Below are 14,797 nucleotides of genomic sequence, written 5' to 3' on the forward strand. Positions count from 1 at the left end.
GCTTATATTTATGCCGTTTAGTCCAAGTTGTTGAAAAAGATGACATTTAAGTCGTACAAAGAAAGTCAGTCTCTCCATCAGATGTATTTCCTCTATAATCTCTAGCACTTGCTCTACTCGGGAAGGATCCTTCTTAAGGATTTTCCTTGTTATGGCCTTTTCAAATGCGATCAACGGGATTTAAAAAATATATCTTTCCTTTTTTAGAATCAAATCACTGGGTAGCAAACCCAGTAGGAAGATCCTGAGATCCTTAGGGATGCATAGGACATGATGTCATCTGTTAACTTGGATATACTATCCCAAAATGAGGTCAATTGTGTACACGTCCAAAAGATATGAGAGTGATTGGCATTCGGGTGACCACACTGTCTCAAAGCCTCCATTTTTTTAAAGGTTAAAAAAAGTTATTCAAATTTCGGGGTTCCCAAAAAATGTCTTACAGCGCCTCAAAATCTATTAATACACACCTCATAATTCAGTAGCTTCTAGAACCACCTGTAGCAGCAATAACTTGAAGTCTTTCTGCTTTGTTTTGCTTTATCAGAATCTCATATTGTGGAGGAATACTGACCCACTGTTTTTTTGTTTGTTTTTTTAAAGTTGCTTCACTTCATTGAGCTCTCTTAAAATCCTGCCACAGCATCTCAATCAGGTTGAAGTTTGGACTTTGACTGGGCCATTGCAACATCTTGACTCTTTTTCAGTCATTCTGTTACAGATTAGCTGATGTGCTTAGGCTCATTGTTCTGTCACATGACCCAATTTGTGACAAGCTTTAGCTGTCAGACCAATGGCCTCGCATTTAACTCTAGAATACTTTGGTATACAGAGAAGTTCATTGTCGATTCAATGACTGCAAGGTGCCCAGGCTCCTGTGGCTGCAAAACAAGCACAGATCATCACTCCACCAGTTGGTATGAGGTGTTTGTGCCGATATGTTGTTTGGTTTAACATACCTAAATGCTCCACACAAGAAAACTGATTTATAAGGGAGTTCAAGCAAATGCATCTGATTAACAGCACTTGGTTGTCATTTACACTCTTTATCCTTATAGAAATTGTCAGGGATTTTTCACAGGACTATCATTTTGGAACAAAAAAAAGTACCTGAAACAGCCAGAGCTCAACTTTTGATATTATAATTTACAACAGCATAAAAACTGTAATGACAAAGTTTGACAAAGACAGCTGAATTATGTAGCTATTATGTAACTATTTAGCTTTATAAGTAGGTAAGAATCTTTATGTAGTTTTACAGGTATTTTATTTTTATGTATATGTTTCTTCACAGGCACACATTTTTCAATTACTACTAAATAGATATTTTTATGCTTGCTGTTTTATGATATAGATTTTGTTGATTTCTATTGGGAAAAAAGCTCGCGCTTTCTGATGACGTCACGGATCGCCTTTATGTCGCGTAACGTACGACGTCACTTCCTTTTCCAGCGTAGCACGACGAGAGCGACGAGCTACCAAGATGAGGTCAGGCCGCATTTTTCCCAATAAATGATTAAAAACCTCATTTTAAACGCGCTTTTCTCTACTGTGTTATTCTTCTAGATACGTAGAGTCGTAATATTGTCCGGCTTTGTTTGTATTTCATGGTATGTTGTAGTTTATTGACGTTAAAGGTGCGGCATGGGACCGGTTCATCGCCGGTGCACCGTCAGCGCGCTAAGTTTCTCAAATGTAATCCGTCGTCATCCGCGTATTTAAAATACATTTACAGTCTTCATCTAATCTCTGCTGTTTAGTTTAATGCTCTTAAATAACCGGCACATATTTTTTTCACGACTTTTGTGGCTGCTTGGTGAATTTTTAGCGCTGTGCTTTAGCATCATTAGCCGTCTTATTTCTCTTGGTGGCATTTCTAGTGACGTTAACTTTTTTCCTGACGTTTTCTACATTACAGTAAGGTCTCCAGGGATACTTTATATGAAGCCGTGAAGGAGGTCCTGCAGGGCTCCGTGGCCAAGCCGAGGAAGTAAGCAGATCCGAACAGCTGTGATAACCAATGGTTAAAGTGTAATACTGAAAATACCGGACATGTGTGTAACCTGTCATCTCTTTGTAGGTTTGTGGAGTCGGTGGAGCTTCAGATCAGCCTGAAAAACTATGATCCCCAGAAGGACAAGCGTTTCTCCGGCACTGTCAGGTTCGACCTTTTACTGTCTCACCCACCCTTTTCCCTGTGCGTCTCCAGCCCTGTCTGATTATCACAGCGGCCTGTTTAATGGCCATGTAGTACATTAAAAATCAAAGTCCAGACAGGCCAGGAGCAGACATGGAGAAGTACTCTGGGTAGTCTGACTGAGCTTACTCAGCTTTCTGCTGGGGAAGGCGAAGCAGGCGGACCCCTACCCTGGGTCTTAAAACATGAGGGGAGGCTTTGAGTGGCTGAGCTGCTAAGTTCACGCCCTCATGCCGACCACTTTGCTTTGTATCACCTAAGAGGTCAGCTGGACGCCAGCCCCTGTGGTGGTATGGGTAAGACTTTTTCTACTCCACAGTAAAGTCAGGTGGTCTCATAAAGGGTCAAATTATATCATCACATGTTGAATGAGTTGATTATTTCTCAGAGGTTGAAAAGTGGTTGTGAGCACAGTCACTAAAAATGTTTTGTTGACATGCAGGCTGAAGACTCTCCCCAGGCCAAAGTTCTCCGTGTGCATCCTGGGAGACCAACAGCACTGCGACGAGGCCAAAGCTGCCGACATGCCACACATGGACATCGAGGCTCTGAAGAAGCTCAACAAGAACAAGAAGCTGGTCAAGAAGCTCGGTACGGTGTCCACAAGATTACAAACTGCCTCATCTGTGACCAAAGTCTGTCAAGGCTTCCTAACGTGCTTGTTTCTTCCTCTTCCAGCCAAGAAGTATGATGCTTTCCTGGCCTCTGAGTCTCTGATCAAGCAGATCCCTCGTATCCTGGGTCCTGGGCTGAACAAGGCCGGCAAGTTCCCCTCACTGCTCACCCACAATGAGAACCTGAACACAAAGGTGGATGAAGTCAAGTCCACCATCAAATTCCAGATGAAGAAGGTGTGTTCTGCTGCTTCCTGGCTTTATGGTTTCATTATCTAACACTTGGTTTGAAGAAGTTGATCAGTGTGGAGTAACCTTGCTGCTTGTTGTAGGTGCTTTGTCTGGCTGTGGCCGTAGGACATGTGAAGATGACAGAAGACGAACTTGTGTACAACATCCACCTGGCTGTCAACTTCCTGGTGTCGCTGCTGAAGAAGAACTGGCAGAACGTGCGTGCCCTCTACGTCAAGAGCACCATGGGCAAACCCCAGCGCCTCTACTAAATACAGTTTTTCTATTAATAAAAGTGGAGATTCTCCAAAGTCGGCTGCTCTGAGTGATTTATTTTTTTAGATTTCATTACTGAGGTCTTGTATCACTAACTGATAATCTGAAATTCACTTGTGTGTAACGGTGTAATACATAGTTACATAACTCTGTTAACTTTAGTCTGTATAATGTAGTGAAATTCAGGTTTTGGGAGAAATTACAGGAAGGGCCTCAGGTTTTCATGCCTCATTCTACCATTAAGCTTCTTCCCTCAACATGCACCCTTCTATGAACACATCAGGGCCAACTCAGGGCTCAGCGGGAATACCAGAGTGCCCTGGGATTGAACCACCAACCCAGTCCAGTGAGCCTGGGTATTCATCCCAAATATTTGGTGCATGGCCATTAGGTGTCTCTGTCGGTCTGCTTTGGCGTGCATTAGCTGGACCTCAAGATGTTTGTTGTCATTTCGTATGGACACAGCCTGAAATGAAACACTTTTTCTCACCAGCCTCTACAGTGCAAAAAGCTTGAACTGTCCTCCAATGGCCTTGGGTAAATAAAGGTCTAATATTCGACTGATGCAGATCACAAATGTGTATGTAGAGTGAAAAACGGGAAGCGGAGTGTTAATAAGATCTACGGTTCCTGATCTATGTAATCCCCTCATGGGACCCCTGTACCCTTGTGTCCTGTCCTGCTGAAACCTTTAAAACCTAATTATTTATTCATGAGATTAAGTGAACAAGCTACTCCCTTTGCTCCTACAAGAATATAGAGTGTAGTATAACATGGTGTATTATATAGTATGGATGCAGGGTGAACTGTGGAATTGGTGCATTTGATTTATTAACTGGTACAACACTAGTTTTAATTTACCACATACAAAAACACAGCTTCCCATGAGCCTCTTGGGCCAGTCGTCCTATTCTGGTCTGATTGTGGATCTCTTAATAGGATTATCTATTCTCAGGACTGGAGAAAGGCTGAGGAGCAAATGAGCCAAACACTGACCCGTGAGAATATGTTTGTGCTTTCACAAATGATGAAGAGTCCACTGTGAACTCTGAAGTGAATCTGAATACTGTAATCAGGCTTTCTCTGACATTTGGATTAACTCTGGTGAAAGAGGCTGACGCAGTAATGAGCGCTGAGGTGAGTCTAACCAGCTGTCCTACCCGTTCCTTTAATCAGTCATTTAACACCTCGGAGGGCTGATAATGTCTTTCAAATATTTTCAGCCAGAGGCAGAGATAAGCAGCTACAACCTGCCCAACATGCCGGACAGTGACGACAGCGGAGAAGGTTAATGGCTTAAGAATAATAATTTTTTTAAAAGGTCTAAAAAGTTTCTAAATCAGTTTGAACTTTTTAACAGAAACTAGCCAAGAGGAGCCGCCAATCGCAAGCTGGAGTGAGCTGCCCATCATAGAGCGCGTCGGCCTCAATAGGTGACATTCATACGTACAAATACAACCAAATGATAACCGCCAGATTTAATTAGAAGTGATATCAAACTGTCAGACTTCTTGTTTCCTAACAGTGTAGAGATGTCAGAGAAGGATTTGGAGGTAAGTAGTCTACACTTCCCCTTCATTAAATCCATTCAGTAGGTTTTAAACTTTGTTTTTTAATGTGCTGCACTTGAAAATTTACATACAGGATTATTTGATTATAAGTTCAAGATTTCTGTATTTCTGAACAGCTACGGTTTCATTAAAGTTTATTTATCCTTAAATCTCAACAGCAGGCAGAGCCACTGGTATCTGAAATGCAGGAGGACGCTGAGAACTTGAATGAAGTTGTTATATTTTTGTTTCTTCTCCTAGACAGCTTTCTCTCAGATCGCCTTGTCTCTCCGCTGTGATCAGTACACCCTGAAGCAGAGGCTGCAGGCGGAGGAGCACGCCCGTAACCTGGCTGAGGAGAACATCCAGCTAGAGCTGAGCAGAGGCAGGGAGACCCTGGAGGTACTGTACGTAGCAGGCTATTATCTGTAGTGAGTCCTTTTGGTCCCAGCAGGCTGCAAATACAAGTGTGATCCTGTGGGATTTCAGATACTGAAGAGCCTGTGTTTGGACAACAAGCGCAGCGAGATCCTGCAGAAGCTGGAGCTGTCCCTGGACATCCTCGGAGGCACCGTGGAACGGATCTCTAACACAGCAGAGGTGCTCGGTGCCGTGCATCAGGTACACTATGGGTCAGGCTCAGTTAAAAACAAGTGTTACTGCTATATTGGGACCAGCACTGGGAGTAGGAGTTTTCTATTTATTTCCTGCTTTGTTTAGGAGGCTCGAGTGAGTAGAGCAGTGGAACTCATGGTGGCTCACGTGGAGCACCTGAGGAAGCGATATGACAGAAATCTAGCTGAGCTGGAAGAAGCCAGAAGGATGATGCAGCAGCAGCAGCAGCAGAGCTCCTGCAGAAACATCACAGATCCCAGAGCCTCCACAGGTTTCTGCATCAGTGGTGTGTTTCTTGTCACTTGTTTTCTTCTGCAGTTGTGTGCAAAGTTTGAGTAATTGCTGGATTTATTGTTGTAGATCCAGAGGAAAGTGACAACATAAAGAAAGATACTCAGCAGGTATGCATATTTGGATACTTGTAACGTCTAATGTAGGTTTAAGCAATCTTTTGAACTTGAATCTGCCTTTTATCTGTGTGTTTGTTTGTTTTTTAACAAGAAGCACATCCGTAGAAGGGTCTGTGTATCAGTAATTTCCAGCCAAACTCAGGTAAGGGAGGTTTCCTGAATAAACCTTCCTGCTTTTTTCTCATGTTATCAGCCATAAACCACAGGGAGGGTCTTCTTTGTCTCCAGGATAGGAAAAAGCAAGACTCCAGAAAGCGTCTCTCTTCCAGCAAGAAGGCTGTCCCTTTTTGCCCGTCTCCCATGAGCTCAGAGTCCAACTGCTCTTTCATGAACAAGGACGACAGATACTCAGTGGAGGACAGGTGAACTAGAGCCAACAGGCATATTTTTTGGTATCCTAACTACATGGTAACATTTATCACGAACATGTCTTACTTCAGGCCGCACAATCCAGATGAAACTCCATCAGAAGCTCTTCCAGGACCCGCTCCCATCCTAACCCCAGAGAGCCCCCCATCAAAACCAGTGAACAACAGCAAGACTCTGAACAAAAAGTATGGCACTATTCAGAGGAGGTGGACTAACTGAGAGGCACAACAGCCTGCAGTATTGACCAATTTCTGAAGCGTTTCGTGTCAGTATTGGTTGCTGCTGGCCCTGGGGCCTGTGTCTAGTTTGACAAATACAGCTCTTACTAAAGTCAGCATTAGCAACTTTATCAACAAAAAAGCATCACAAGCTTCAAGAAGTTGGAACTGAGGAATGTGCTTTTATATTTACAGCTTCTCTCTGGATACTTTGCGGCACAGACACAGGGGCAAAGCAGTCTTATCCAACAAAGGAAGGGAGAAAAAGATGGCAAATATCTGCAGACGGATCTCCACAGTGGGGATGTAAGTGGACACGTCATGTTTGTTCTTTTTCAAAAGTGTATTATTTCTGATAACTTTGGATAAACACTGACCGACTGCTCTCTTCAGGTGGAGGCAACATCCTCTGACTCACTGGCTGCAGCGCTGCCGGCTGGTTCTCCTGTGCACGTTTGTGATTTTCTGTGTCGTAACACTGAGTTACTTCTTGTGGTAGTTTCATGAAACACAGTCATCAGTGCTTCACGTGAATTAGTGCGTCGACAATTGAAGGCTATTTGTAAACAAACATAAAATGGTTTTTGATGCCCTGCTTTTGGTCGTTCATTGTGTTTGTCACAGGGAATCATACATTTTGGTAACATCCATCCATTTTCTGCTGCTCATCCAGTTCAGCTGTCATAAATATGGGCTCAAATTGTGGTCATAAATATCTTGTACTTGTAAATCATGATTTGTGTGTGTAAAAAGAATTTGTGTGTGCGTAAAAAAGATTTGTGTGTGGACTTAGCCAAAAAGTACGTGTGAAACTCTGCACTCAAGTTTCAAGTTACAAGTACGAATTTTGACCCTATTTTTCTTCCTTTCAGCTGATTGGTCAATGTCATGTCAATCACAAATTTAACATTCCAATCAGCGAACAGATGGGTTTGGCTGTTTGAGGGGCGCTTTTTTAAACTGCAGGTCCTTGAAGGGTAATACAGTTTGAAGCTGGAGGATCTCTATATAAATGTCCGATAGAAGCTAGGTCCCCGTAACTTTCAGCAGCTGTTGAAAGGAAAAAGTTGTGGTATATCAGTGGTTAGAAATACCATTGTTACTTTAGGATTAGTTTAACACAAAGTCAGGGCTGACCCAGGACCACTGCTGTGAGTCACAGTGCTCAGCATAAAGGTCCTTACACATCGGATGCAGCATGTGCTGCTAATGCTAACTAATAGCAAAGGATCCAGAATTAGTTGCGCTGGCTGCTGAGCTCTGTGGGTTTTTGCAGCAGCTCTACCTGTACTAGATGCACCTGCTCCTTGTCGTTTCTATCTCTGACCTTATGTCCTCTACAAGAGTTTCTGTTTGTTTGTTTTTTATCTTCAAATGTTCAATAAAAACATGGATCGTTAATTCATAACGAAGAAAGCTTTGTAACTATCTCCACTAGTGAAGACTGTGTCATTTCCACAACACTGCCCCCCCCCCAGGCTTTGGAGGTCCCTGTATTAAGCAGGTAAACCTGTGAAACAAAAATCACCACAGACTGTTTTCCATGAAGGTGATGAAGGAAAACGCTGGACTGGCATGTAAAAGCATTTATTCCCTCAAATCAAATCAAATCACTTTTATTGTCACATCACATGTGCAGGTACATTGGTACAGCACATGTGAGTGAAATTCTTGTGTGCGAGCTTCACAAGCAACAGAGTTGTGCAAAATACAATAATGTAAACAAGCAAAATACAAGAATGGCTACATCTGAAACTAATAAATATATGTACAATATATAATAGTATATGCATTTTAGGACCTGAAGCTCCATAACGCACCCCTCCAATAGCCAAACCCCTCTGTTCTCCTATTGGATTATTAAATTTGTGATTGACATGACATTGGCCAATCAGATGAAAGGAAGAAAAATAGGGTCAAAATTCGTACTTGTAACTTGAAACTTGAGTGCAGAGTTTCACACGTACTTTTTGGCTAAGTCCACACACAAATCTTTTTTACGCACACACAAATTCTTTTTACACATACAAATCCTGATTTACAAGTACAAAATATTTATGACCACACTTTGAGCCCATACATAAAGCGAGAGGCGGGATACACTCAGATGGGTCATTTTGGTAATATTTTTATTATAAATATGCAAAACATATCAAAACTGATACAATCACTCGGTTAGTAAGAAACACCATACCGCAGTGAAAACTTTCACCAAAATTGCCCTTAAAGGCATCAGTGGTTAATAGGAGTTAATAAGCAAGATTCAAATGTTAAGATTCAGCTCACTTCACATCATTATCAGACAGATTTCACTATGTATATCTACACATATACCTCTAAAAACTCATTGCTGTGCGTGCTTATAGGTGGCTATCATAGTTTTAGTGATAAGTCTATGTTGCAAAAGGGGGGGGGGGGGGGGGGGTCTTTAAATAATAAATATAGAATATAAGTCAAAAATTATATTAGAAATGAGGAAAGCTATTTTAAATCTACTGTGGGTGAACTGCATGTGCAAAATGTGTTCCAGCCACAAAAAAAGGTCTTCAAACAACAGCAAGTTTATGGTCTTTGTTGAAATAAGCTATGAAACTGTATCAGATTTATTTCACCTCAGATGTATTACCAAATAAATAAAACTGGCATACCACCTTACATTAAATTAATCAGTGATACCAACAGGTCCACGTTTTCTGCATTATGTCAACAAACAATCTCACAGAGAGTCCAAAGACTTAATAAATAAAGGAATGAGTCATCATACTGCAGGGGGTTTTAGGCGTGTCAGCTACACCTGGCTCACAATCTCAGCATCCTCGGCAACAAACCACTGAAGGGGAGTCCCGTCTACAGCCCTCTGGAGAACCAGGTTACCTGAACCCTGTGAAAAAAGTCACAAAGCCAGCACATTGTAAATACATTAGATCTCTAATCTAGTTCAGTAAAAAATATTTCATGTTGTTTTCAAGTGAAAATGTGTCAATTTGCCAGAAATCCCATGGGGACCAAGCAACCTCTAATCAAAAAACAAGAGAAAGTGATGTATTTGAAAAAAAAAAAAACCCCAAACCAAAACATAAAAACACAGGCTGTTGGCTCTTAGTTGCTAATGCTACCCAGTCAAATGCAAAGCATTAATGCCATTGTGTGACCCACATATCACTAGGACACAAACGTCAATAAAAGAGCTTTAAATTTAGGTCAGTGTAACGAGTAATACCACAAACTAACCACCACCTACTACCAGTTTAACCTGACTTTTTATATAAATAACGGCACACATACTAACTTGAGTACCTTTGCAGTATCCCAGCCCACACTTTTGGAATCACTGATCTAATTTACGAAAGTAACAGCTTCATTGCATTAATATGTTAAGAGTCAAACATATTAATGCATCTTCCGCCGCTGCCTTAACATAGCTGGTGCTTGTACCTACCTGTGCAAAAGGAGGCAGGTGAGGTGAAATGGGGCTCGTAACGCTCTGCTGTTCCCCGCAGCTTGGCAGTAGCTTCTGTAGCTGATTCCTTTGATGCCACGATTTCAGCTCCTCTGATACGACCTCCCGGGGCAGCAGCCTCACGGCGTGGTTTGGGTACTCTTTCAGCGAGGGCGTCCGCACGAGCCTGGTGTAAGGCGGAGGGGGCTTTAAGATGCTTCTCGGTGAAGGTGTCCCCTCCTGCCACTGTCGTTGCTGAGTGCTGCGTGCCACAGTAGAGATGAAGCACTTCCCCATGTCTGGAGCTTGCGGGGAGAGGGGTCCATCTTCCGCCGCTGCCTTAACATAGCTGGTGCTCGTATTTTTGTGCATACTGGGGAAATGAGAGACTCCTTTCTTCTGTGCTCCAAAGTGGAACCCGTAAGGCGGTGGGCAGAGCTTTGGGATCTCAGTCGGCTTCTCCCTGCCAGGAGAGCTAATGCTAGAGGATGACGAGTGCTCTGAGCTGCTGTCCTCAGAGCTGGACTGGTAAGGACGCAGAGGAGAGTACTCCGGGGAGCGCACCATGAAGTCAGCCACGCAGCGTCGCTGGGGCAGCCTAGCTCGACCTCGACTGCTCTCTGAGCTGAAACGCTCCACGTCAGATGGCTTTCTTTTTGGAAGTCTGAGAAGGGATATTGTGTAAAATTTGAAACATTAATACAACATTATTGTCTTTAATTCCTCTGATAATACAAATGACTCTGACATAACTTGTCTGTGTACCTGAAGGACTGGGAGTACTGCCGGCGTATGAACAGCTCCGGGGTGGAGGGGGCGCTGGTGGAGCTGCTGTGACGCAGGGCAGAGTTTTTCACAAACTGAGTGAGAGGAATCCTGATGCTCTCTGCAGACACCTGGGCTGCTGCTGGGCTACTGCACACAGGAGACATGACATGAGATATCGCACACATTCAGAAAAAGGAAGCTTTACTATGTGCTAATCCAGCACAAGAAGGCTGACATTGCACCTGATTTCATCTAAGTTCATCTATCAAATGGAAAACTGTAAAATAAGGTACAATCTAGCTTGGAGTATAATAGTGTATTTCACTAGTTGTTAGCATTCTTCAGTCCTTACCTGGACCTGCTGCTGCAGGCAGACGGAGGTTTGGTGGCCTTTTGGTAAGGATGGTCCAGACTGGACTCCTTCCAAGGGGAATTCTGGATGGGAGCGGGCTCGTGCTCCACACTGAGCTCGCTTGAGGACTGGTGCGATGTCTGCACAGTCTGGGCTGACAGCTGAAGGGGATCTGAATATGAAGCGTCCAACACTGGAGGTGAAAGGGGGCTGGATATGTCCAGATCTATACAGGATTGGAGAGAACATTAAATAATGATTTCTAAACGGAAAACAAGTCAGTAGAGTATTCACTATTTTTAAAAATATTTAAATCACATTATTAAAGTGAGTTTTGGAATTTTAAACCCATATTTGTTTTTACACATGACCCGCAATTAATTTCATAAAAAGACATGTAGAATGATTTGCATGTTGAATGTGACACCATGCTCTATCAGAGCTGTCTTTTCTTCTACTGCATATTTAAATGAATGTCATGATAACCTTAAAATCATTCAGCTCACCATCATCCAGCGCCACCACATCGGAGAGTGAGCTGTCATCAGACATGCACAGATCTGCACACAAACGCCAAACATTTTACATTTCCATTAAGTGCACTGCATGTTGCACAGCCTGGCCTGAAGGGGGCAGCAAAGTCACTCACCTTTGTTCTGGCTGCTGACGCTGGGTGAGTTGCACTCACTCTTGATTCTATGCTGGAACACGGCCTGCTGCAGTTCCTTCACTTTCTTCTCCTCCCTCTTGCACTGCTGCAGCCGGCCCTTCTTCTGTGGCTTACTGAGGTTCTCCTCAAGCGAGAGTTTGCGGGCTGCCTCAAAAATCTGCCGCTGAAGGGCCAATTCAGTTTCCAGCACTTGCAACTCTGAGTGCTAAAAAAAGACAAACTCTGACCTTACATCTCAGCTGATGTGCTGACTCTTTCCACTAACACTTAACACTGATGGTGGTTTGTACCTGTTTATCTAGATGGATCAGACCTTCATCCAGCTTGAATGAAGCACCAATTCTCCTCCGAACACGTGGTGGCTTCTCATCTGGCATCATTGGATAGTCTGAGGGCAGTACACCTGTCAGCTCCTGTGAGGACAAAACAAAAGTATTGTTATGATGTAAAAAGAAGCAATCTTCAATACTGATTTAAAGCTTTAATCCAGGAGTCACTTACTGCCTCCCTGATGCAGAGTTTTCGGAGCTCCAGCAGGCAGATCTCCAAACGCTCCTCCAGAGATTGGTGCTTCAGCTTCAGGGCTCTGGTGTGGGTGGTGAGGTCCTTCACTGGGGACGTGGGGCTGTCGGGACCTGCAAAAACACACACAAAATCAGGCTTTACCTGCGTCTGCGTCTGAACCTGACTTAAAATGACTTAAAAATAATTTCACTGTTATATTTTTTATTATATTTTATATAGTGTATATAAAGTGTTTTTATCAGTTCAGCCAGTGCTGCACAACTGATGTGCAAACATTTATTCTCATACCCCGTATAACACGGTCATTATATACAATACTGAAGCTGTATTGTACTTTCCCGTCTGCATCATATGCTGTCATATAAGCTAACATTTGCTCTGCTGTGACGAGATGTTTTTAAATGCACTACATTATGAATCTGTATTAAATACTATAGTTAAACACAGATCATTTTTCCACAAAAGGCTAATCCACAGAGTTTAATGGAGTCTTTCTTTGCCCACGCTCCACCCCTCCAATTAGTTTCATGACAGACACAGAGTCAGAAAGACACACAGTACCTTCCACATATATTAAAACTGTATTATTCTTATGTGAGCTGATAATGAGTTAAAATAGACAGAGGGCTTATAAAGAGGAAAATACAAATATTTGAGAAATCTGTTAAAAACATTTTTAAAGCTAAAAAATAAAATAAACCCAAAGTTGAGCCAGCACAATGAACTTCTCTGAGAAGGCAGAAATTACTCAAGCATAACATTAAACAACTAAAACTTAACTTTCTGTTCAGGAATGCAAACAATTTTGCTTCTTAATAATAAAAAATAATAATAATCTGCTTTGCCATTTCTTCTGCTTTTTTGTAACATTTATGAATATCAACATTAATTATATTATAGCATTAAAACTATCATTCTGTTTGCACAGACTGGTGGATTAAGCATTATAGAAACTGCCAATACTTTTCATACAGGGCAGCTATCGCAGAAACCTTACACTGAGTAGCGGTCTAAGAAGTTTGCTATCTTGTTATGTCAGTATTGATACTGGAGCTACAGCAGATATAGTACATCAGTACTGATGTAAAGCGTGGGTTGATAAATAGCAACAAACTTTTAAAAAAATGCTAAAGATGCAGTATGTTAGAGGAAAGTCAGACAAAATGTCCCAATTACATATTTACAAAGTAAAAATATATAAGTTTATTTAACAAAATGTCACCTGATTTATTTATTTTTATTTCATTTCTCAAATGTTAATATAGCTAAGAGCCTCAAATTCCATTAAACTCTTAGTTGTAAGTAACAGTATGAAATCTGCAAAAATGAAAGATGCAGATACTTGACTGGACATCTGTTCAGTACAGTCCTTACCGGAGTTTAGGATAATCCCACTGTCCGTGTCGCTGATCTCTTCTTTACTCTCGATGGCCGTCATCTTGTCTCTCTGCTCTTGACTTTTTTATATATACCTGTTGGAAACAACAAAGTTTATTCAGATTACTAAAATGAGACCGTTTACTGCTAGGAATAAACTGCTTGTATTCCCCCTCACATGGATTTGATAAGTCTGTCTCTGCTGCTTCACTTAACAAAAGTGAAAGACTGGCAAGTGTCCTTTTTACACACTTATCTGTGCAGCTCTCCATCTCCCTCCCCCTCCTCCACCCCTGTCGCCCTCCCTTTGCTCACTCACAAAAGAAGCAGACCCCCACGGTTGACTCGGCACATGTGCGGGGTTAATCTGAATCACGGTGCCATGGTGACGGGGCATGCTGCGGCTGCGGCTAGGGGAGTGTGTCGCCATGAGGCGTGTCAGAGGGCGTTTAAAGAGCCCAGACCCCGAAAAAGAAAGCAGATGGCAGCGGGAATTACCCCACTTATGGACTGCACCTGTTCCCCCTGTGCACCCCTTCCTCGGCTCCCATTCAACCAGTGTCCAGAAAACCCCCTGGGAGCTTTGAAGTGGAAGAATGTCTAAATGCTGGGCTTGTACTCGCAGCATCAGATCACAAGGTGCCTGCTGACTCCTGTGCAATGCTGAGCACAAAAACCTGGCCGACACAATTCTTGTTTATGACCCGCTCTGTCCCATTGTTGCTCTCCAGCAAACATGTGACTAATAATGAACTAAAACAAGGTGTGGAGTGGAACAACAGCAAGAAGAGAAAGACAGTGACAACAACAAATTGGAAATAGGGTTCAACAAGCTGACAGCCATTTACATTCAGACCATGAGTCTGTGTGTGGTTGTTGTCTTGATATTACCTTAGGGTAGCGGAGACAGAGAATGCTGCCTTTATTTTCTCAATTTTGTAGGTCATTTAATTTATTTTGGATCTCACATGTCTCAGACTTCTTCTAAAAAAGCTAGCAGATCACAAGAGGCAACATTATGGTCTCTAACATGGTTAAAGGATGTTATTTCCTTGCCTTGCATCAATGCCACATATTCATAAACTTTTTGGGCCAGCCAAACCTCATTCGAAAAGTGAATGATGTGTCACTGGTCAGGAATAAAAGGGGAGGTAAGATGCCATGAAAATAGACACCACATGACAGT

The 14,797-nt window shown here is 42.4% G+C and overlaps 3 protein-coding genes across 3 annotated transcripts; 2 read left to right on the forward strand and 1 right to left on the reverse strand.

The window, feature by feature from the left end:
- The first annotated feature begins 1,440 nt into the window (after positions 1–1,440).
- Positions 1,441–3,353, forward strand: rpl10a (ribosomal protein L10a). Its single transcript, XM_085344006.1, has 6 exons — positions 1,441–1,488; positions 1,919–1,990; positions 2,081–2,161; positions 2,640–2,788; positions 2,876–3,048; positions 3,144–3,353. The coding sequence occupies exons 1-6, from the start codon at positions 1,484–1,486 to the stop codon at positions 3,312–3,314; spliced, it is 651 nt and encodes a 216-aa protein (XP_085200132.1). The 5' UTR covers positions 1,441–1,483; the 3' UTR covers positions 3,315–3,353.
- A 1,090-nt stretch (positions 3,354–4,443) lies between these two features.
- Positions 4,444–6,979, forward strand: irag3a (inositol 1,4,5-triphosphate receptor associated 3a). The gene is made up of 13 exons (XM_085345475.1): positions 4,444–4,455; positions 4,542–4,605; positions 4,679–4,751; positions 4,844–4,871; positions 5,130–5,270; positions 5,358–5,489; positions 5,589–5,769; positions 5,844–5,884; positions 5,985–6,035; positions 6,122–6,255; positions 6,334–6,447; positions 6,676–6,786; positions 6,874–6,979. Exons 1-13 carry the CDS (start codon positions 4,444–4,446, stop codon positions 6,977–6,979), a joined length of 1,188 nt encoding a protein of 395 aa, XP_085201601.1.
- Positions 6,980–9,268: 2,289 nt separating this feature from the next.
- On the reverse strand, positions 9,269–13,672 carry inavaa (innate immunity activator a). The gene is made up of 9 exons (XM_085344728.1): positions 13,609–13,672; positions 12,211–12,344; positions 12,000–12,122; positions 11,689–11,914; positions 11,546–11,599; positions 11,040–11,265; positions 10,685–10,834; positions 9,920–10,583; positions 9,269–9,361 (listed from the first exon to the last, which is right to left on the reverse strand). Exons 1-9 carry the CDS (start codon positions 13,670–13,672, stop codon positions 9,269–9,271), a joined length of 1,734 nt encoding a protein of 577 aa, XP_085200854.1.
- Between the last annotated feature and the right edge of the window lie 1,125 nt (positions 13,673–14,797).

The sequence above is a fragment of the Diplotaxodon limnothrissa genome, linkage group LG20 (genome assembly GCF_057381915.1).
Source record: "Diplotaxodon limnothrissa isolate DT_005_m linkage group LG20, D_limnothrissa_male_GT1.1, whole genome shotgun sequence".
NCBI lineage: Eukaryota > Metazoa > Chordata > Actinopteri > Cichliformes > Cichlidae > Diplotaxodon > Diplotaxodon limnothrissa.